The 24,933-nt window shown below is 43.7% G+C and overlaps 1 protein-coding gene across 1 annotated transcript in view; it reads right to left on the bottom strand.

The window, feature by feature from the left end:
* Window positions 1-4,751: 4,751 nt before the first annotated feature.
* Window positions 4,752-24,933, bottom strand: part of LOC104621967 (chromosome unknown open reading frame, human C14orf80) — a gene marked incomplete at its 5' end in the record, with an annotated part of 77,046 nt that continues 56,864 nt past the window's right edge. Inside the window, one exon of the mRNA XM_010288605.1 lies at window positions 4,752-5,111. Within this exon, the coding sequence (XP_010286907.1) occupies window positions 4,752-5,111 (360 nt within the window). The remainder of the gene's footprint in view (window positions 5,112-24,933) is intronic.

The raw sequence follows: 24,933 nt of genomic DNA, 5'->3' as shown, positions 1-24,933 counted from the left end.
GAGCCAGCGCGGCCGCCGGGCACGCGTTAACTCCCAGGGAGCCAACACGCGGCACGCTGCCGCGCGCGCCCGCTGCTACCAGCTCATCCTGCAGCAGCTGGTGGAGGAATCCCACCAGGCACCCGAAACGCTCCAGGCTGGAAAGCACCACTGCCGGCAGCTCTTGGTTTTGAACACAGGTTGCAGCCCGTACTTACCAGCAGGCACAATGCTGTCAGGAGCGGTGACTGCAGATGCTTCGTTGGCTTTCGCAAAGTAAACCTCCTGTTTTGACTGCAAGCTGATTGATGCTCAGTTATTTGGGGAGGAATGTTTCTAGCTACGCAGTGCGAGTTATCAGAGTTATCAGCCAATCAAGTATTTATGGCCAATTCCCTTTTCTTAGCGAGGTGTTTGGAAAGCCATCACAGTTACATCAGAGAAACGGGTTAACTGTGCTCTTCTATAAACACCTCTGTGCCAGCCTGCCAGAAACTACACACACAGAAGTCCTGTTAAAGCTTCTCTTAAAGCTGCACTCGGAAGCAATCCATCACCAGAGAGAGTGTGGTCTAAACACTGCAGCAGTAACCCAGCCTGTCTTCGGTGAAGCATTACCAGAGCATGAAGCAAAAGGCCACGTGCTCCCAGCGCCGCAAGAGGAGGGTTAGCTGCTACCGGGGCTTCCTATGGACAGGCTTTGCTGTGAGCTATCTCCAGGTGAACATCTGGGACAGCTCTTTCCTGCCTGGCCCTTGCCAGGTGTGCCGCACAGCCAGCTGCAGCATCTCTGGAGGGTGCTGATTTCACCTTGGTTTCCAGCTTTTCCAGCATGGACCATCACCTCTAATACGCTCCTGTCTTCCTGAGATCACTCAGAAACCCTGGATCCAAACCCAAATGAAACGAAGTCCCTTTAGGATGGACCAACAGGGAGAACTGCTGTAGCTGCTTGAAAAAAAACACCCCACAAAACAAAAAAAAACCCTCCCTGCTGCCTAGTCCAGACATTAGGGCAGCTTTACCACCAGCCTTCCCCCACCACTTGAGTTTAGCAACCAGTGGCACACAACGTGCAACATCCTCTCTGCCAACTTCTCCAGCTGATACCCACCCTTCTCCCTTCAACTCCATCAACAATTTCAGGGCAGATTCCTGCTTTCACAAGGAAATGTACAGCCAGCGTGGTGATATGGCAAAGGACAAACCGCTTCACAGCTTGTATCTTTGCTTTTCAGCCTGTACTGGTTGTTTACAACACTCTCCAATTTCTGTGAAGTAATACTTAACATTTTCCGAGCATGCTTGAGCCCATGGATGAAATGTATCGCTTGAGTCATCTTCCGCCTGTCGCGGCATCTGCCAGAGACCAACCACTCATGTGGTTGCCACACGTCTCCCAGAGCAGCCATTCCCCCTTCTACAGCATCTTCGACTGCTGATGCGGGGCCAAGCCCAGTGACCCAAGAAAGTCATTGCAGCCTTTAAAACCAGTGGGCTGTAACGGTGGGCGAGAGAAGCCGGCCTCAACAAGGAAAGGAGAACGCTTCAAATGCCATGGCAATGGTGTGAGGTGACAAAACACCTATTTGTTCCTCTGTTATATCACATTAAGTGTGACTGTGGCTACCCAGTTCACTTTCCTGCCCTCACTGCAGCTTGTGTTAATCCAGGGATGATTTTCTTAAGCTTTTAAGTGGCGTCCATCATACAGCATCTCCCAGCAGTACTGGAGAGACAGCTGATGCCTCGCCAAGGTCACAAGGACCAGAAAGCATCTGTATTTCAGACGCATCGGTATGCCTCAAAAGCAATCAAAAGCTGTGACCAGGCACCGAGGCATGACCACAGCTCAGTCCCTTTGCATCCAAGTCCTGTGGAGGTGCTTTGATTTTTAAAAGGCAGCCTTCACAGGAAAATCACCCTCCAAAATTCGGTGCATGAGAGTGCCAAGCCCTTAAAGTACCTCCTGCATTGTGTTCTCTGCGCTGGTGCTGAGAAGGGGGGCAAGGCAAAGAGGGGGGTGCGGGTATTGGTTTTAAAACCACTGCCAGCTCAAAACGCCCTGCTCACCTTCAACGGGGACCGAAGGATATCTGCTCTGGTTTAAACTGCTAATTGGTACCTGAAACAAAAGGCAATAGGAAATCGGTGCCAGAAAATATGAACTATACTTGCCTGTGTACTTTGCACGAGGTGTCTGAAGCACGCAACGTCAGCGCGGCACTGCGGCTGGAAAGGCGATTTCTTTTAAGCTTTCAGCTGTAGCCCCTCTCGACGTACACCAGGACAAGCAGCTCCAGCTCCAACCCACTGGCTCTCCTGACAGCTCCCCGAACGGCCCACCTCGGTACGGTGATTTGTGCCGTGCAGTAAATGCAGCTGCCGGCCATTCACTGTAGGCACTTTTACACTTCACGCACACACACACACAGACACACACTGTCTCTGACACACAGATGTCATTTTTATATTTCAGCGGACAGAAAAGTAATTCTTCAGGGTCAAGCAGAGGAAGGGTGCTGCCAGTCATGGTCTCTGCTGAAACAGGATCCTTGGATGAACATTGAAGCACACTGCGCTAAGCGCTGCATGCTGACAAATATTTGGTACTAGGAAATAAGTCATCCCATCAGTGGCTACTGCCAGTTTAAGCGGATGGCAGCATAATACATCGTGGCATTCAGCATTAAGCCAACCCTGATAAGCCACAGCAAGGCATGAGCTAGACCTGCACTTGAATCGGAGTGTTCTCACCATGCTCAAGAATATTTGCCTGTTCTTCTTTGTGGAAAATCTCAGGAGAACAAAGGATCTTTTGAGGGCAATGTTTTAAACCTAAATGCAATGCAGTATGAAAAGTCCCTTGTATAAAAGCTGAAGGAGTATATAAAACCCTCAGAGACAGACTGGTGCTGCTACTCTCATTAGTTCTAGGATATACTGTTTCTTTCCCATTCATGAATAATTTTCTGTGAAAGCTGTGTCTGAGTAAGTCCCCCTGTGCACTCAATTTCAGTAGCCCTGGAGCCAACACCCTCCCCAGGTTGCACCAGCCTGAAACACTTCAGTGCTTGCTACTCTGCACTTACTGAGATGGTTTGAAAAGCAGAACAATGTGGATTGGCTTTTTAAGGCCAGGGCTACTCTTCCAGGAGCAGCAGCCCGGGGCCACCTGCCCCACAGATGGATCTCTCTAACCCACTGGGGTTTTCTGGTCCAGGACTATGTGTCAACCCTGGTGCCAGCTGACAGCCGGCACGCTGGTTGGGACCGACAGCCTCAATCAACACACGCGAACACCCTTCTCCCAGGGGCTGTCCCATCTGTGTAGGGCTGCCTGGAGTTGAGGTCTCTGCCTGAGAATTGCACTTCCCACCAGCCTTGCTCAAGCTTGGTCCTTAGAGAAGCCACTGGGTCCACGCAGAGGAAAGGCTGTCTGAAACTTGGCCCATATTAAATGAGCTTGTATACTCCTGGTCTACCAGCAACGCTGCATTCAACTGGGTGAAACCAGGGCAAACCAGCCCTCCACCTGTGGCTCTCCACTGATGTTTGCACTGCCACTGGCTCCTGCACAAACTGCATGAGCGCCAGTACGGGTGGTGCAGATGAGCATAAGAAGTTCACTTGGTGCAGCAGAAACCAGGAGACCTGAATCTTGTCCGCCCACTCCCACCTGCACACTGTCTCCCTGCAGAGCAGCGACCGTACCGATGCCTGCAAAGAGGTCCTTAAAGGTTCCTCACGTTTGGCGGCTCAGTGAGCCAAGAGCAGCTGGTAATCAGTGACACCGTCAAGCTGGGGTAGTAGACAGAAATCCTGAGGAATTTAGTAGACAGACTGAGGAAAGCTCATAGCAATTCACAAATGAAAAACAACCTGTTTTTTTTTTAAATTTATTTATTCCTGAAAGTGTACAACTAGAATATAAAAATAATCCTTGGTGAAAGCAAAACAGAAAAGGGTAGGAAATGAATGCCAAGTGAAAAACATTTGCATGTTCATGGGGAAGAAGCCTGCAGAGACAGAGCCTGGAGAGTCCTCAAGCTTGGAACTTAAGGTCATATTTCTATTTTACAGAAATTTCCTATAGCAGATCCATAAGTTATCTCACTGTGACTCATAACTCGGTGGAATGGGTTTCTAGTTTGTTCTCTTTGAGAACCCAATTACTTCAAGTGCATCACACCAGTAAATGAAATCAGTGTGCTGCTTTATTTATTATTAGGCATTTGTTTTTCCTTATGGTGACTGCATTATAGCTGCCACAAATATGCAAATTAAAACAGCACACTGTCTTGAACATTTCCACTCAGATCTAAGCCTTGGTACTTTCCATGTTCTCCAATACCTGGATTTTTTCTGACTAACGAACTTCCATTTGCTTGAAAATATTGAATGCAATTAGTACTTCAACATGCAGCCTCAAAGTATGCCATGCCTAGCAGCTGAGCACTGTAAAAGAGCCCAGTGCTTGGCAGAAGAACTAGAAATTTGAAAGATAAAAGGGAGATTTACACACACTCCCACCAAGGCCTGCTGCAGAATTTAATTGGCCAGGTTAGCAGTAAAGGGGCTGCAGAGCGAACCAGCAAGATTACGGCCCCAGTGCAAGCCACAAAGCAGTAACAAGTCATGATTCCCAGGATTAAAAATTAGAAATTACGTTTGGTTCCTCACCTCGCGCTCCCCCATGCCAAGCTGCACAATGTGTTCTGATCGAGTCAGTCTAGACATTCCTTTGCTCTTCTCAGGCCAGCTTTATCTCTTCAAGGGGAGACACAAATCACTCCATCCAACCCTGCCGCAATTTCATCCAGCCTCTGCCTGCACTCTTCCTGCAGCTGCTTCAGCTCTCTCTCCAGGCTGGCCTCTCTCATCTGCAGTTCTCTGATCACCTCTGTAGCACTGACAGCTGAAACAGCCTCCTTGGACGCAGACCTACCGAAGCCCATTTTGCTGGCAGGATGTTTGCTTCTAAAAACCAGTCTGCACGAACCGTGCATTTTTTTTTGGAGGGAGGCACAAAGGTGTGTAAGATCTAGCAGTTTTAGTTCAACATCTTCCTGTATCTTTCTAGCAGTGGTGGAGAAACCCTCTGCCTGTAGTTGTTCCTCTCTTGTTTTTACCTGTAGAGAAAAGACAAAAAAAGGGAAAAAAACCCAAGAGTTTGGTAGATGTCTGTGAAAAAATCCTCATGCCAGGAAACAACACAAAATGTCATGTTTGGACTAGGATGTACCAAAGAGAAGAGAGCCAACTGTGAGGGTAGACCTAAGCACGTGGCAGTGAAAACTAAATTAAGCTACCCCGTGCTTTCTATCAGGTAGCAGCTCAGGTGACCAAAAAGCTGCCTGTAGTAATTTGTTTGCAGATTCACAGCCTACCAGCCCCTCCACTGATGACTAACACACAATGCATGCTTCCCTCTCACCGAGGAGCAGGTGGTTTGACTTCAGAGCAAAACACAAGGAGCAAAAAGGGGAGACTCAGCAGAGTGACCTTCATCACTGTCGTGCTTTAAGCCACCACGTTGTCCTAACTGATTAATTGCCTCATGACTAACAGTATTAATTCCGTATTCATTCCATTTGCAAATGCTTTCTGTACTTGGCAATGCTAAAAAGTAGGGATGACAACTGTAAGGTAGAAATTCCTCAATTCTCAATTCTCATTATGGAATAACAAATAGGAAAAGGAAAATAATGGAGCAGAGACAAAAAAGTAGAGGCTAAGACCAAAATGAACACCAGGCAGCACACTTTCACTGACGATAGGCCCAATAAAACAAAGGTTTTCTTGTGACAGAATCACAGTCTGGATGATAAAAGCAATTGTATATACTGGGATTTCTCCAAAGCATTTGATTTAATGTTCTCTAACAATTTGATTTGAAGAACTTGCAAAATGGTAATTGCCTTGCCAATTTTACTAGTGAATTAAACATGAATTTAGTGACTCATCTCAAAATGTAGTTGTCAGTGGGGAAACAACCATAAGAAGAGGTACCCTGCCACAGCCTTCACGGAAACAGTTCTTGGTCCTACAGCATTTTTCTGCTTCTGCTACAGCAACAAGCTGCCAGATCAACTCAGCCAAAAACCAGCAAAGTTTCAGAAAAGCGATGCAGCCTCTGCAACCTGCACAAATCCCAGAGCTCTCCTGGAACTTGTGTGCAGTTCTGCAGTTCATGCTTCAAAAAAAAAAACCACAGGGAAACAGAGAGTAGGATTCAAAGGCAGGTCACAGCCGAGAAACAAGCCGTATAGTATGAAACTTCAAGAGCTCAAACTATTCCATTCATGGACACAGATATATAATTTGGTTTAGATCCTAGAAGGTGGAAAAGTGGTGACAGACTAGACTTTGCTGACAAAGCTGTAAGAAGATCAAATGGATGAAAATTTGAGTTAGATATTCAGCGTCAGAGTACGACATTGTTTCCTATTGTGAGGATAATGAACCATGAAATGCTTCATTGCAGCTCCTGCAATGAATCCTTTGGCCAAAGATCAGCTCAGGTCAAGCTCAGTGCTAATGATACCCCCTTCCAGCCTTGAAACTGCTCTGCAACGCCTCCCTTCCCTGCCCACGGGTGAAGCTGAACAACTCCTTGGGGTTTTAAATCTGCAGATCTGCATTAAGTTACTGGTATCTCACATACTAAGGTTTTGAAAAGTTCCCTGTAAAGTCAGGGATATTTTGGCATCTCTCTGAAGCACCAGAGATCAGTCAGAACTCAAAGCAGCACCAGCTGCAAGGACAAGAGTCCTAAGCCCCCCCCACCTTTGCCACTGTCAAGCTACAGCTGCTCAGCATCAAACCAGCTGCCGTATCTGGAGGAAAAAAAATGTTTCTTCCGTAGATCAGTAGGGAGGGTTTCACTACTGAAACAAATTCAGAAGCTTATGACATAGAGGGGATCAGGTTATGTTCTCTTATGGTGCAAAACACTGCAGGCATAAGGGCTGCAGTTACAGTTAAATTTCGCCACTGACACCAACTCTACCAGGGCTTCACTCACTTAGCCCATGTCTTTCATCAGAGTATCTTCATGAGTTTTGCAGGCAAGTAATTAATCCTCTCCATAGTCTCCTGATGCGTTATTCTCCCTCCCCTGTCCCCGCTCAAAAAAGATTAAGAAAATCAATCAAATCAGAAAAGGAGTAAATTTCTCTGACTTTTTCCTAACATGTTAAAGGCTTTATTGATGCAGAACCACCTGTTAAAGGAGACCTCTGTTAATTAAGGCATTTGAATAGAGGGTTGAAGTCAAGAGAAGTCTATCTTTGCCCTTGGTCCAAGAACCAAGGGTCCTTCTTCATCATAATCCCCAAGGAATCCCAGGACATCTCTTGCTGTTGGCTAAAAGAGTATCTGAGGTCCAGTTCTCTAACATCACTTTAGAAGAAACAAAACTGAAACAATAAATTCAATGTTATCTGGTCTCCTCACTGCCAATGAATAAATGGAAAATGATGTTTGCACAAAATGGATTCAACAATGGAATCCAGGATGGGAAAAATTTCCCATTACTTACAAAGAACAAAATCACTCGGCAAACAGAGCCCACAAAATGTTATTTATTTTTTGCATTAAACTCAGGCAGAATACTAGTAGGGCTGTATAAAAGCATTCCTAATGAAACATAGGTTTTCATACTCTCGACCAGCTAAAATTGGAGAATTTTATTATCCATTTTGCAAGGCACATGATGGAAGAGCATGCTCCTCTCAGCACTAAGTGCATTGAGTTCTAACTCATAGCAAGCAGGAATAGGAATTACTATACTGAGGCAGGAGCAGATGTAAAGACAACAGCCTTACAGTTAGGCAGTCAGGGAAGCAGAAGTATAACAAATTCTGACACCTGAGTATCAGAAGGGCACTGCAGATGTTATCTTCTGGAAAGAGGACCAATATTTCCTGTGACAGCATTAGATAAATTTAACAGGAGAAATTTCCAAAATAATGAATATGAAATAAGAGAACACGTTTAGCAAAGCTCTATTTATGCTGTATCAGCACAATCTAGAGTTGGAATGCTAACTCGAGTTCTTTTTTGCACTGTTCTTCCGGGTAAGCTCTGCAACCATACGTATGTCCGCAAATACTCTTGTTGCTGTTTGTAGATTTCTATAGCTAAAAATCTCTGAGGTTGCCTTCAAGTAAATTCTTTACTCTTCACATCCTGAATGCTTGTGAAATACTCAATAACCTCCTCCTCTATGGTTAATTGATGCTCTTTAACAGCTTGCTATCTCCCATTAGTCAGCACACAATGATTACTCTACACTGCAAAACAATCTCAGCAGACCACTTTGTATTAAACAAACATATTGTAAAAGATTAAGAGCCTCAGCAATTTGTGCCTGCCCGTCCCTATCCCACAGCTATGCCTTTCAGTCTCAATCTACCAGCTGGAAGCTGAATTCCCAATTAGGTATGTAGTGCTATCTGACAACTGCTGCACATCCTCTCTGAATAAATACAACAACATGATAATCATCGTTTCCACTTCTACAGAACCAACTTCATCCCACAGGACCCGGTGCATTTTGAGAAAAGCCGTGTCAAACGTAGAGGGAATCAGCTGATGAGGAATCAGCATCTTCAAACTGACGCACATCCCACTCTGGGGCGAGTACTAACCTGGTTAGCTGTTCACAGCAGCACCACAGAGCAGTCACTCACAGACACGGTAACTGAGCCCACGAAGTGTGCCGTCCCTCTGCGCATTCCAGGGTCATCATACAGATTTCACAGTCCCAAAACCAAGTCCCGTAAGCTAGCAGGAACCTCCCATGGCACCAAGTGTCCTCACCAGCCCTACGATGGCTGCAGATGGACAGATGCCATGAATGTACACCAAGGCAAGTACTCCTGATAGGTTCCTTCTAGCCCTTTGCCTCACCATGTCAGTGACCACTGTCTGGGACAGGATAGTGGCCAAACTGCCCTGAGGGCTCATAGGTGGTTTCCTTTGAAATAACTTAAATCTTCCAAAAGGCCACCATAGGTTTTCAAAAGGTATTAAAAACTAAAAGCTAAAAGGAAAACTATTATAATTTTCATATTCTAAGGAGAAGCCAGCAAGCTAGGGTAGTTGCAGATAGGAGTATTGCATTTTAGATCACAGACTGAAAAGGGACTGAAGTAACAGACTGCCTGTGCTGCCCCTCCCAAGCCTGGCACCGTGCAAAGGGTTACGGTGTGCACAGACGCTGCTGCCAGATTCACACGCGGCAATATGCAAAGGAATAAGCACTAGAACAAAATAGATCTCCTCAACATCAGCTGGAGGGTGGGCAGAGACAGGTGGCCTCTAGTTCCTGATGTGGTGAAATTAAGCCAGGCAGGACATCCATCAGGTGTGGAAAGGATTTCCCATCTCCCCAGGGATAGCGCCATGACTGATGCTGTTTCCAAAACTGTTCAGGCTGAGGTCTGATTGAGGAAAATGGCCAAGCCAAAACAGAAAAGGGTGGGCCCAGTCCAGAGTTGGAAAGGGGCAGTGAGGGGAGGCACATCCAAAAAACAGGCTGAGCAGGCAGCTCAGTCCCCGCCGTGGTGTATTAACTTAGGCACTGATGCACAGGAGAGACTTGAAGCCTGCAAACACCTACACACACAATTAACTTCCCCGGCACTTCCTCATCCCTACCTCCTCCGAAATGTCTTCCAGCCTAAGATACTGTCCTTTTCATTCAGACAGCTATCCCAGCTATTGTTAGTCCTGGGAATCTTCTAGCTTTGAATAAAATTTTACAGGGATGAGTTCAGTGGGCAAATCATGGAAAAGGTAATGTGTCACACATTTTAAATAAGCTGCCTTCCAGTTTCTTTGCATGCTCCACTGTTTTGAGGCCAGAACAGTAACATCCAGATTCACCTCCTCTGGAGGCATTTTAATTTGTCATGTGGACAGTCCCAATCTTTCAGTTGTGGAGGTCTACTTCTGTCAACTGCTTAGAAAACCTACACATTTGATCTCTCCTCGAAGAGGAGACCTTCCAGCCTGTTCTGATTTAACCCAGCAGGCAGCCAAACACCATACAGCCGTTCGCTGACTGCCCCCACAGTGGGATGGGGGAGAGAATAGTGGGGGGAAAAAAAAAAGACAGAAAAGGAAGGTAAAATAATAATAATAATAATGATGAAAGAATATACAAAATAAGTGATGCACAATGCAGTTATTCACCACCCGCTGACTGATATCCAGCCAGTCCCCGAGCAGTGGCCGTCACCCCTCAGCCAACTCCTCTCAATTTTATTGTTCAGCGTAACATCATAATATCCCTCGGGCCAGTTTGGGTCAGCTGTCCTGGCTGTGCCCCCTCCCACCTCCCTGTGCCCCCCAGCCTCCCCACCGCCAGGGCAGTATGAGAAGCTGAAAAGTCCCTGACGTAGTGTAAGCACTGCTCAGCAGCAACTAAACCAGTAGTGTGTTATCAACATTATTCTCATCCTAAATCCAAACGCAGCACTGTACCAGCTGCTAGGAAAACAATTAACTCTATCCCAGCCAAAACCAGGACACAGCCCTTTACAATTACTGCTGTGGTTTCCTCAGCTCCCCCACATTTGCCTGCATCTTGCTGGTAATGAGCTTCCCAGAGCTGTGTGTCTCATTCCATATGCGTCAGAAACATCCCTGAGAGGCTGATCTGTCTCAGAGTTTTAACAGCTCCCTAATGAAAAATGCAATAAAAATGATGCACATAATGGTTCTTTTTCTGCTGAAAAGCAAGCTGGATGTGAATTTACTCGGAGAGAATTTTACCGACAGGCAAGACATCCCAAAGAGATGCTAAGAGATCTAGATAACCACATCACATTATTTAAATGATTTTCAGTAATGACCTAACAAAAGTGACAATCTAATGCTGGAAGTCAACATTTTAGCTCATTAAAACTTCACATGGCAACCTGAAAGCCTCAGAAAGCAAACGAACGCTCTGCCTCTCAGTTACATACTTGAACGAAGCTGCTAGCTAGAGATGAAGTTTAAAATGCAACAGCAATGAAAGGTCCAAACATCTATTTCGATGAGGGAGGGGAAGGGAGGCATAGAAGCATTCCCATTTTATGATCATGTTGTTGCCAGCTTCGAGGAAGGAACAGCAAACCCAATTGTTGGCGCTCCTTTTGAAGTGGATGATAAAGACCAGAATCGGGTCATTATTTTTAAACTGCAATCTCTTGAAATCATTCTAGGAGTTTTGCAGAAATGGCTATAACAACAGTATTGTTCAAAAAAACAAACAAATTGCATGAGTGTAGAAATGGCACATTTTCTGCCTCCAGTCCTATCTGTCCACTCATTCTCTCTCATATTTCTCTTACAAATAGGGAGAAGATCCCATATGCATACAGCATGAAATACAAATTATTCTTGCCATTCTGTACAGATACTACAAACTGCAATGCCTGCCTTTGCCAGAAAACACAGTGTAACCTGCTTCTTTGTGCTCCAAGTCAAAGGAACAAACAGGAAAATCTCAGATCTTGTCTTTTCAGGTTGGAGAGTGAAAGGAAATTAGGAAATATGTATGGATGCAATATCCAAGCCACTAAGTCATACTGCCTTTGCTGTCAGGGCATAATCACCCAACACCTTTCATAAACTCATCTAGTTCCTCTGAAAACACCAAACAGGATTTCACTTGCAGAATTTTTTATCCCTAAAGAAAGCTCCTTTCCAAGCTTTATTTTAAAGCTATCACAGCTAAGATGGGCCCCTGTACCTGGGGAGTTAAAAAGGGTGAAGTGAAATGTTACACGCTTAGAGATATATGATTAATGAGGGGCCAGACTACAGAAATAGAAAAGACCTGCCAGGCCAGCCAGTGCACTCACCTGCCTGGCTCCGAACAGCTCCCCAGCACATCACAATATCCCAAGCGTTCCCCTGGCTAGAAGAGCTGCCCACAGCTCTCAGTCTCCATGTATACTGAGCAGACTCTCATTCAACAGACAAGCATCAATTATAGATAAAGATCTATAAGTAAAAAATGAAAGTGGGATAAGCACGGAGATACTGGCATCACTCAGAGGCTGCCGGCATGGACGCCACGCAGAAATCCCGGCAGCTGAGCCCTGGAAACCAGGCGTGGCACATTAAGGCTAGTTTAGGAGTTTATTTCCAGACTGGAATCCAGATCAGTCATGGGGCTGAACCTTGCAAAAACTTGTCTTTAATCAGTACAAGCCTGAATAACACTTTATAAATGATCATTATTTATACCTTTTGCTGTCTTACAGTTTACATCTAGTGTTTATTTCACCACCACCCCCTCCCACCCCCTGAGAAAAACCTTGCAGAACTACAATCCCAGATGCCGGTCTATCTGGGAAACAGAAAACAGGATAGAGAAGGATTTACAGACCACTTTTAAGAAAGTCCTCCTTGTCAGCACTGAAAAAACAGCACCAAGTACAAAAGGAAAGAGAGCAAAAGGAAATAATAAGCAAAAGTATCAATAACAATGAAGGGGGAAGAGCAGAGTCCACTAAAGCATAGCAGAAAGATCTGTAAGTATTAAAAGTGGAATATAATAAAAATAGTCCCAGGGATCCCACAATTCCCACCCACAACCTCTTTGTGCTCCTACACAAGAATTTCCTGGCTATACAATAGGTATTCTGCACCTTACCGCACACAGAGCATCGCTGAAAAACATGCACCATGGTCTGTCTGTGAAAGAAGATGCGCAAGCAGAGTTCGTCTCAAACATCCTCAGAGATAGCAAGAACTGAACAAGCCAACACCATGTTTGTCACTGTTTTCTATACAGGACAGTTATGAATAACCCAAGTGTTTTGTGTGCTTGTGTGTCCCCAAAGGCATAAAAATAAAACCTTTTTCACGCATAAGCAGGGTGAGGGCTTCACACTTCTTGAACAATAAACAAATAATAATTTGGCTAGGAGGCCAGTTCCTTTTAACAAAAATGTTTGCTTTTTTTTTTTTTTGGAACCACCACAGTTAAGCATGTGACAAATGCTTTCCTTTCTTAGCTGTAGACAGTGACCCATTCAGCCTCAGAGAAGCAGAGAAAGGCATCATTTCAAGGGATGCTGTGAATGCGTAAGTGATGGAAAATGAAATCCTGCAGCTCCTACTTCGGGGAAAAATTACAGATCCAGGGGGACGGGACCTTGCAGACCCTATGAAGTTCAAACATTTGCTGAACAGTGACTTCCAAGAAAACCAGACCCCCAACCTTCAGAAAAACATCTAAAGTCATTTGCAGCTTATAAAAAAAAAACCCAACCATGAGTTAAAGCACAAGCAGTAACTGCAATCAGCTGTTCTGGAAACACTACAACACTGAGTAAGCAGGTGTTTACTATTAAAAACACCCTTACTCTAATTTCAAATTCATGTCTTACAGTAGCTTGCCCAAATGTAATTTCAAATCTCTAAGAAAGTCATAGAATTAGTACTGCAGCTCTATAAAACTTGTCTCATCGAATCAAGCTTCTTTGCTGTAAGCTTTCAAGGTTTTTAATTTTCTGCAGCAATTTCTACACACTGAAGAGTAACCAGTTAAAAACGCTGGAAACCACCATTTTCTATTTTAATAGCTGAACACTTCCCACACTGTCCTGCCTAAATGATGTTTCTTTCTTCTTGTGAGATCCTTGATTGTACACAAAGAGACTCGATGTTCTTCTGAAATAGCCCATTTAATACCAATGCTCATGCATTTATGAATTTAAAGTCACAATAAACCATTTGATTAGTCTAACCTACCACAAAGCACAGGCTCCAGTATCTCACCTAGTAATTTCTGCAATGTTCTACTACATTTTGGTAAGCTACAAGGTCTCTTCTAGAAGCATATACTTTTGGTTTTTAAACACAGGCTCCAGCAGATCAAGAAACTACCCTATCACTGTGTTATCTCAGCAGTGAAATACATTTATGGTTAAAAATATGCCCCTTTTCAGCGAGTTCTGCCTCAGCCACTGGGTCGTCTTATACCATCTTTCATCCAAAGTCCTATACCCTCAAAACTCCACTTCTGTCCAAGAACTTGGAGAACATGATCCAGCTATAACTTTGCCTTGGTTAAATTACACTTTCCTCACCTCTCAAAAAGACAGACCAAATAATTCCTTTATTACCCCCTCCTTTAATCCTTTCCAACCTTTCAACCGTTTTCCAATTGTGATGGTGGTATAAGTGGGGCCAACACGTTTCATTAAGCTCTGAATTGTGTTCTGTAACGTATCTGTCATTTAACGACCAGCAGCAGATAGCAACACTTAGTTGCCAATAACCCAACACCTTTTCCATGACCCGTTACCATTACCTTCTATTCCATAAGGCCATGAATCTATTCCATAAGGCCATGAAATGGAAAGGTTTGCACATATCCAAAACCTGATGCTGTAAGGCAGATCAAACTGGTTAGAGGTACGTGCATGGGTATTTCTTATAAAACCCAAACCCCAGCAACAGTAAGAAACGTGATTTCTTTTGGCTTAACAATAATGATAACAGCTAAAGCAAAATTTCACCTTAATATAATCACTAATTTCTAACACTCCTTATTAGTTCAGCAAGAGGAAAAATCTTGGGCCTTTCGAATTGGTGGCGAATAAATGAAAGGGGTGATCCCAAAGTAATATTAATGGGGGCATTATTTGTACCATAAACTGTGAAGACATTTTAGAAGGGTTGTAAAGCTGAGCTATAGCAACTCACAGAAGATGTAATTGTACAAGCAGCTGCATTCCAAATTTTGCCCGGATTTGCAATTTCCTGCAATTAGAGAGGAATGCACGCATCTCCATCTTCTGCATTTTAAGCAAGACATTCACTATTCAAATGCTAGCTCCCAGCAAGCATTGTCATTCCAAAACAAACTGACAGGGAAGCCACAGAGAGGCAATGTACCTATTTTATCTAGGAATAGAAGGCCATCTTTTAATGGGGAGAAGAGTCCTCCGAGGAGAAACTAAAATATAGTTTTAATACCAGGAGCTCACATAACTGCATCCAACGAGAACAGCTACCATGGTTTGGCATGGCACTGCTGCTGTGTGCCTTTTTTTTTTTTAATTATACACTGAATACTGTAAAGCACTTTGTAAGCCTTCAGAACAGCATCCATGCTGTTCTCCAGTGCTTTTGGGTAGTGAGGAAGCACAGTACTGGCAAGTTAGAAGTTAATTAAAGCATTTGAATGAGATAATTTCATAAAGAGAAGTGACCTCATTTTGTCTGAATGGATACCTTATTTTTGTTGGTTTCGTTTGGTTTGTTTGTTTGTTTTGCTTGGGGGGGCAGAGGGGAGAGGTTGCTTTGGGGTTTTTTTAAGATAATCAAATGGGTCTGTATTTAGACTTAGGTATCTAAATATCACATTGATAGGAGTCAGAAAAGTCAGTTTAGCTTAAGATAAAGGAAAAGCATAATGGATTAAGAAAATATGAAAAGAACATCAGTAAGATTTTTCAGGGTCTTTACCAGTGTCATGGTTTAGCCCCAGCTGGCAACTAAGCACCACGCAGCCGCTCACTCACTCCCCCTCCCGCAGTGGGACAGGGGAGAGAATTAGAAAAAAACTCGTGGGTTGAGATAATCAGGGTTTAATAGGACACAAAGAGAGAAAGAAATAACAATGATAACAACAATAATAATACCAACAAAGGAATGTACAAGAACTAGTGATGATGCCCAATACAGCAATTGCTCACCACCCGGCGATTGATAGCCCATCCCCGAGCAGCGATTCCCACCTGCCGGTCAACTCCAGTTTATGTACTGGGCATGACGTCGTATGGTAGGGAATATCCCTTTGGCCAGCCTGGGTCACTGTCCTGGCTGTGTCCCCTCCCAGCTCCCCGTGCGTCCCCAGCCTCCTTGCTAGCAGGCCAGCCCAAGAAGCTGGACTGTCCTTGACTGCTCAGCAACAACCCAAAACATCAGCACATTATCAACAGTTTCTCATCCCGAATCCAAAACACAGCCTCACACTAGCTTCTGTGAAGAAAACCAGCTCTATCCTGGCTGAAACCAGGACAACCAGAAAAACGCAAAGTATACCTCCAAATACCAATACAAAACACAAAAGCACATGAGCGATAAGAGCATCATCTGTTTGCTGAGTCTACAAATACCTACCACACAGGAAAAGCAAAAAGGAAATTAATACTCTTAGGCCTAAAAGCAACCAAACTCTGTGACTGCCGTGCAGGGAGCTTCTGTGAGCAAGCTTGCTTACAGTAAGGGCTTCACCCAGCTCTCCTCCTGCGATGGAGATGCAATGGATCCCTTGAAGAGATGCACAAAGAGGCAGTTGCTTCAAGGACAGCCTTTGGGTTGGATTGTTAAAGGACACACCTGAGGCAAAGAGCCCAGAAAAAAAGTAGCTATGCTGAAAGCCCCATGAGAGACATCCCTCTTCCACAAAGCTACAAAAAAGTTTCCTGTTGTATGGATATTTTCTGAACTCTCTGTTCCAGAGTTTCTGGCATGAGTAGTTTGCTTTTGCAGTGGTTATCGTTGGAGGAGAACAACTGAACTCAAAAAAGAAAAAAAATGCGGGTAAAAAAATGTAATGTGATTATTCTATTACAGCAACTCTGTGGGCAGAACCAGCCAGGGACCAATCTTAAAACAACAAATGGTCTTTAAAGAAATCAGCAATTTCTGCATCAGCTCTGTTCAGCCTAAGAGGACGCCAGCAACGCCAGCACAAGCATACAACAAGATGGCCAGAATCACTGTGCTCTGGAGCCAGGAGCTCATCTAAATCTCTTCAGCTACTTCCCAAGAAGATCTGCAAGCCCACCACCTGGTTATGGTCTCAATGCTCTTGGGAAGGTGGGACAGCTTCAGGCAGGAGCATCAAACTTGCACATTCTTTACCACCGACTACAAGGAGACACAGCTCAGACTTCCGAAAGTTCCATATGCCACACAATTTTGAATGTGCACCACAGGGAATAAGAGATAAGCATCTATTTCTTTCTCCAAATTATAAATCTTCATCATTTTACAGTAATAAGAAAAAAAATCCATTCTAATAGCTTGGCCTTTTATAATGCCTTTTATAACTCCAGTTTTATCTCTAGACTTTGAAAAATCCTTGAATTCAATTAGAAGATCACACAAATTAATGTAGTAATAGGCACATACTGAAAATATATGATATGAAAACCAGAGTACATCAGTCTAAGTAACTTAGACACTTGCAAAAAGGCTGCAGTGCTACTTTGGAAAAGACCCTGACAACTACAAATTAGAAAAGAAGGCAACAGACAAGTATTGCTTCGTATAATAAATTGCTCAGTTATTTTTCAATTTGTTCTTCCAAACTTTTATCTTGGGCAGCAGAGACAAACACTGATGATATATCATCTCAGATCTAAAAGGCTTGGAGGGCCCCACTTCGTTTTAAGCAGGGGTTTATTGCTGTGCAACATGAAAGTAGCCACTAGAAACAGTCTTGCTTGTAACTTGCACTTCACTATATTATCCTGCTGTGGGAGAACAGGATGTGAAACAAATTCAAGCAATGTAGTCCCTGTATATAGAGCCAAAAAGAGGAATGTTTATACAAACCACTCCTAAGTACACAGAAAGGTATTACCACCTAGTCTTTCAGATTTTCAGAAAAGGGTCTTTCTTATGCAAAAGTTACAAGGGGAAAAAATTAATGCTTTTAGGGAGTTCCTTCACTCCCAAACAAGAAACGTTTCATTCCGAAAACACTCCCTTGTCTCCTCCAGCAGCTTTGCATGATCGCTGCAGAACCTCCATCAGCACCTAGCTCTGCAGCTCTCCTCTGCTTTTGGGGTAGGCAGGAACAGTGCATCCAGGGCAGCAAAGGTCCCTCCAGCAACCCAGCCTAACCGCAACGATGGCATGAGGCAAATGAACTTTAACTCCCTTGTGGAGATTTGTCTACATCAAACATTTTCAGAGTTTCAGTGGAAAAGCAGACATTTCCTAAAGCCACTAACCTTAAAAGCCAGTTAGCAGTTTCTCTTACTAGCTCGGTTTTGCTGGTGAACAGCAGCTGTAGGTGAATGTGAAGCTGCTTAAACGGCCATCGTGACTCTCACGGCAGTCAGCGGCAGCCCTACGGCTAGCCTGCAAAGGGAAAAACCAAATAGCTCGCAGGGTCTTGAGAGAGCTAATAAGATGAAGAGTTAAAAAGTAGTGAGTTCTGAGCTCAGAAGTGTACTAAAGCTTTATTTAGATGCATTTCTGGCTGGGAAGAAGCAGCTGTGACAATATTAAATTACAGATTTATGTCAGCTCTTCTACAAACGTAAGGGACAGAGACACAGGAATGAGTTGGATACTTTTTTTCTCTTATGATCAAGTACCCTCAATTTCATGGCAGACGGCTGAGAGAGCGAGGCCAAGGTTTTAAGAAAAAAAGAAACTTAAAAGTTAAGCTTTGAATGCAGGAATGCAAACAGTCCTTCCAAAAGCACTTCTATTAACTCACCTAAAAAGCAAGCAGTACTGCAAAGTATGCAACGCTTGTAACTCCTGCTGGCAGAGGAGGAACCCATCCCGATGGTCTGCCCGAGCTGTAAAGCAAGGCAGAATCCTCCTAGAAGTTACTGTCCCCAAAATCACTCTCAAAGGTTCAGTAAAACACACTAATACTGTTTCAGGTAGAGCTGCTCTAAAATACAGCCACTGGCTATGGTGTTTAATACAGCCTCTGTCAGCCTGAATTAGCCACATCCCCAGGATACTGCCCTTGTGGAGGACAACATTTGTTGCAGGCTCATCACTTACAGGAGTCTTGAAATCCAGCAACCCTGTGGTCACAGGTACCTCAAATCCCACCCATCAGCCTCCAAACTTTCCACATTCAACAGATAAAGGTGGTACTGGAACCTGCAATCTTCCATACCTTGCGCATCTGAGCCCTACAGGCATTCCTAGTCTTTGTCCATGTTTTATTGTGTGTTTTAAGTGTAGTACTTATGTTCTCACAGTTATATCTTAAAAATGCACTAAAACATTTACAGTGGCTACAAAACACGTTCTCTCATTTGAATGGTTTTTTTTTTACAGTTTATTGTTAAATAAAGCTCATCTAAAATTTATTGGAGTATAATTCTTCAGCTGCATTTACTACATGTTTCATTGCCTTGGTCGGTATCCAACATCTTAGCAAATAATGCGAGTAAAATATTAACATTGGTTATTGATTATACTTTAACTGATCGTGTCACCTGAGCAAATGTTCTGCATTTTGGCAAAGGAAAGGCAAACAGCATCTTTTGGGAAGCAAAAACAACTTTCACCCATGTTTACTTCAAACCTCAGAGGTCTACACACAAAACAGGAGACAGCACTCCAGTTTTCAATGTTTCTCTCTTCCCCAAGGAGCTGGAGTCTTTTGGAATATATAAGCCCCATGAAAACTGTCAGTCTGGGTAATTTATTTCCAGTTACAGTTTTTGTGTGTTTGAAATCAGTTTGCTGATTTAGCAACTGGTACATAGAGACTCTCTGCCTCTCACACTTCAGCATTCATTCAGCAATCTGCACAGCAAGTTACATCTGCAGACAAAGAATCAATACTTATCTTTTTCATCTCTTTGTATGTTGCAAGCTTAACATTGACTATTCAAGTCTGACCACCTTGCCTGAGTTCTCAGAAGTGAGCAAGATTCTTTCAAAAATCTCCCAGCTCTGCTTATCTGCAGTAACTTTCTGTGTGCATGCCAGCCTTAAACCAGGCTAACTAAGCGGCTTCAGGTCTAATGCAAATGTTAGATCCTGCTGTTAAGAAGAGAACCAATGCACAGAGATGGCTTCATTCCTCCCTCCAACACAAGAGAGAGCACACTGCCCTCCAGGAACAATCACTTGGATCTCCACTGCAGTCTCCACGGGCACTTCCCAAAAACAAGCAGCCTCAGATCTCCTGCTAGGAATATTGATAAGTGACAAATAAACCAATGCAAGAAAATACATGAGCAAAAAGTGAATACAAACATTAGGATCTTACTTCCTACCGTTTACAGCAGCTCCATGCTTTCTAATAACCTCAATCTGCTAATACCATGGCAATTTCATCAGCAGCAAATTTAATCCTACATTTAACTAAATAAGAACTACACATAAACGCCATTAGCCTTGTCCCTTCTTGCCATCCTCCTGTCCGTGTCCTCCATTGCTCCCTTTGATGGATGTTTCTGTTGATGTTTCTGGGTTTCCTCCTCCTACCCAGGCATCTGGGCCCAGCCAACCATACACTTCCAAAAGCTGCTCTTGTGGCCTTGCTAGATTTCTCTTTGCGTTAAAAACTCCACTGACAGCTGCTCAGTGCCCCAGATGGAGGTTTGCAAATACAAAGCAGAACACAGAAATGCTCTGGGACCGGGGAAGGGAATGTGCTGACTGAGGATATAATGTCAGCACTGAACCATCCCCTACTACTGCTCCACTCCCTGCACCCCAGACAGCCTGGATAATGACTCGCTACACCAACATCCTCATATTAGCAGAAAGCCCAGAGAACTAGAATAAACAGCAGAAATAGCAAAGATAAAATCTGAACATGTTTGCTTTAAAAAAAAAAGATATTTTGACAAGCCTTCAGAGAGTTCTTCAGCAAGAGCTCAGCTGTCCCTTTGCCACAAGCCCCGAGTTTAGGGCAGCAGAAACATAAACCAGCCTCACATCGGTGAAGGAGGGAACACGGCAGACCAGGAGCCAGTCCACTCACACAGTGGATAAAATAATGAGACTTCGTATTTCCCTCATCCGCATACATACAATGCATGTGCCTTTATTTTCAGACAGATTACCCGCACACGCAGCACAGCCACCAAGCACTGGCAGTGGCTACTACAGTACACACAGCCCCTCATCCCCACCTCTGATTCATTGTGAGGCTTAGAGAAAAACTTTGGAAGTGTGCTTGTTTGAGTAGATAAAATTCAACTCAATCTCAGTAAGAAAAAACAAACAAACAAAACCCAACCAAAACCAGAAGGATGTGGGACTATGTTTCAGCATCAACCTCTGGAGCTGCTTCCCTACTTCAAATAGTGAAGCCTTAAATCAAAGTGCATCAAAACCCAGTATTTTATAAATGTAAGATCCTTGGAAAAAAAATAACCTCCTTTTACTAGACTCTACAAAGTCTCCAGCAGTGTGCTGTGATGAGCTGGCAGTGACAAAAAGTCTGAGTGAATTCACAGGACTCTTCATACAGAGGAAAAGCCTCTCTGCGTTTCAGTGCCTGCCATCCCCAGTTGATGGAGTATCCCAGGCCAATTCTGCCACCACCACTGACCACCCCTGCACCTCCCCTCTCCCCAGCAAGAGAAAACAAAACATTCCTCTCCCATACAGCCCCTCCCCAACATACTATGAATTCAAAGTGCATCTCTTCCGAAACGGGCAGCCGTGCATTCTCCTACCCCTACCAAAGCTGTGAGTGCAACTGTTTGGAGAGGTTGGGGGTTACTGAATGGAAGAGTCGGCGACTGATCAGGAGAAAAATACAGAAACAAAGACAAAATGCAGGTTTCAGTGTGCTCTTCCACTGTTGTTACGGAAGTCTGATATGGGCCAGGGATGACAACCTCTTAAGTCTCAACTCTTAGTACTCGGGCACAAACATGAGCCAAGCATGCAAGCACAGCCAGTGGTATTTCTGGAGAGGACTCTAATATGGAGGGAGCATGTTCAAGCTCAGATTAATGGCTCTAAGTCTTTCCAGGCCGTGTGTCAGAGGCGCATGCATGAGCAAGCTCCATCCCATCATGCTGCCATCTCAAAGAATTCTGGCTTGCTTTTAAATGTTAGCGAACACAGAGAATCCCAAGACACAATATCCCAAGTTTCAACAAAAGCTCAGTATGGTGTGAGCATTTATGTGATTAAAACTGAAATGATCATAATTCAGAGTCAAAATACTCTGCGTTCCAGCTTGTGGATGCCAAATGTTTAAAACAGCCTGAAATCAAATCCCCCCCCTCAAATAGAGGGGTAGAAAACATGAAATATTCAGAAACGAAAAGGCAAACAAACAGGTTCTCTTCTGGAATTAGCAGTTTTCAGCTTTTACAGTTAAGTTTGTTTCCAAGAGGAAAAACATTTTTAAAGCTTAACCATTTCACCCAACTTTTTCATCATTTACAAATCCCCAAAATGTCACCAAAGAAGTAACGATTATTTGCCCAGTACTGCATGGAGAACAGCAAATCTAACAGTAAGAAAGCCCCGCATTCTGATCACACCTCTGTCGTAAGACTCTTCTCCTCCAAGATACCAAACACATTACTGCCTAGAGATGGATATCAGTTAAAAATGTCATATTAATCAGGGTTTCACAAATAGCCCAAATCCCACAGCAACACTCAGATGTCTTCTAGTGAATGTCCCTGGAAGGGGAAATGGCTTCAGGGTCATTCCAAGCACGTAACCAAAGAGCTGGGGGCAGGCAGAAACAAACAAAAGAACACAAGGAAACAGAGAGACAAATAAAAGAAAATAAGGAAAATAAAACTATTGATCTTAATTAAAGAACTTAACTACCAGAATCACAGTGTGCAAATGACCAAACTTGCAACAAATTGACACATTGTCCCTGAAATGACATCCTGAATAATAAGCAGTTGTGTTTAGTGGTACAAACCAGATATTGTGGCATAGCAATGACTTTAACACACCTGAAGTACCTCTACCTAGTTTTAAATAAATAAATTACAGATTTTCATATGCAAAACAGACTTCAACAGGTTTTCAAGCCCACTCCATGGTCTTAGAGCAGGTTCAACTCCTCTTCAGCCATCTCTGACTGGTACTTGCATAACCTGGTTTGTGCAAGGTCTAAGGATAGAGACTTCACAGCTCACCAGAAAACCTACTCTAATGTTTCTCTGCCCTGAGCATTTTTTCCCTTAGTATCTACATAGAATCTCTATGTTATGATTAGCACACATTCCTGTCCCATTCACTGAGCACATGGGGGAAAAAAAAAGTAAAAATCTTTCCTCCACAGAAAACTCCTCCATATTCAAAGACTCCTGTACCTCACCTTAGTCTTTCCATTTTTAACATAAAGACCTTACATTCCAGACTTCTGATGATTCATTTTGCTCTTCTGGCTCTCCCCAATTTCTATCCTGAAACGTGATGCTCAAACTGGATGTAAAGAAAGAGCAACTCTACCTTGTTATATCAAAGCTCCATCTAACCCAGCACTGACTCCAATAGTCATCAATAGTAAACAGCTAGGGAATAAGTTTAGGAATAGAAAAATATATATAACACAATACATCACTGGAAGATACAATTTCCCAAACTCCAGTAGTTTGCAGCTGAATGACTTTCTGACCAGAGAATATTTTTCATATTTCTTGCTTAACAATTATTTTTTTCTTCATTAATTTGTCCAGTAATTCCCTCTAGGTTCACCCATCATGAGAACCAGGGAGCATCAGAAGAACAGTATAACACGTCTCCTCCTGCTCCTACCCCTCTTCACTCGCCTCTGCCAGGAGCTCTAAACTAGGTAAATTTCCTTTGCAGAGAAGCACTTTCACAACTTGGGCCATCATCACTTCCCCTCCCAGCTCAAGCACATCTTTTTTCAGTTAGGTCTGAGACCAGAACTGCACACAGCATTCCAGGAATATTTTAAGTTTTGCTTTCTTCTCCTTTCCTAACAATTCTTGGGATTCAGTTTTTGCTTTTTTGACCACCGACATTGCCACAGAACTATTGTTATAACCCTAAGAGCTCATTCACGTGACAGAACACACACGTAAAATTATGATTCTCCCTTCAGCTGCTTTTTGTTAGATTTACCTCCATCCACTTTTATCTGACATTTTACCACTTCACTACTCAGTACAAGGGCCCTCCACAAGCCTTTGCTGTTGTCCTTCAGATGTGCTGTCAGGGATTTAGTCTCATCTCAACCTGGACACCTCACTATCCACCTCCTTTCGCAGAGCAGTCATTCACACGCTGAGCAGCACGGGCCCGTGCGGCTCCACCGGTGACCGCCTCCGCAAACTGATCACAGCCGCCTCCTCTCCGCTTCCTGCTCTGCTGTTTGCTCAAGGGCAAGAGGAAAGACAGCCATGTGGGAGGTTTATTTTTGTTGCGAATCTTTTCAGGGACTTTATCAAATGCCATTTGTAAATGCAATTAAATAACGTCAATCCAACCTCCCTTGCCCACACACTCCCTGGTCCCTTCAAAGAGCTCCAACAGATTTTAGATTCATGATTCTTCTCTGCAAAAACTGTGCTGTCTCTTCCCAGTACAACACATTTCATCATGTGCCCTCAATTCTTCAGAACAGTTTCTACTCAGTTGCCTGGCACAGACATCAGGCTTACTGCTAACAACAGACATAATTACTCTGTGGATTATCGCATTTTTTGTGAAGTACAAGGTAGTGGACGAGAGCTATAATAAACTGTACTGTCCCTCAGCTGGGGATGCTTGTGGGAGCCAAGATAATTTCCAGATGTCTCAGTATCGCAAGATACAAAGTTAGAGATAATGACCACTTTAGCTACTGCTGTATCTTCTCTTTGTTTGACTAAAAAAGTAATACAGAAGGCAAGTTTTGATAAGCTTCTTTCTCCAGGGAAAAGACTGAAGGGGGCAGAAACATACAATTGACAGAGAAGTCTGCATTCAGCAAGCATCCTGACTGTGGGGAAGAGAAGGCAGACTACAGGCAGTGTCACATAAGCAGCAAGGGAAGGGCTGATATAAAGAGAATTGATGGAGAATCATTTGACCCCCAGCATTCCAAAAAATGCTGTCGTGTAGCATTACAAAACAATTCTGTTCCAGGGCATGTAGAACAGAAGGCACTTGTGATAAACCACCCTTTTAACAACACACCAAGATGCACTCCATTTGTTTCCCACAGTCATAAACTCACATGACATTCACCGAATCTCAGAAACACTGGAACTTGACCAA

Source organism: Phaethon lepturus, unplaced genomic scaffold (assembly GCF_000687285.1).
Source record: "Phaethon lepturus isolate BGI_N335 unplaced genomic scaffold, ASM68728v1 scaffold13396, whole genome shotgun sequence".
In the NCBI taxonomy this organism is placed as follows: domain Eukaryota; kingdom Metazoa; phylum Chordata; class Aves; order Phaethontiformes; family Phaethontidae; genus Phaethon; species Phaethon lepturus.
Note: the sequence above shows the minus strand (reverse complement) of the source record. Positions and strands in the feature narration are given on the sequence as shown.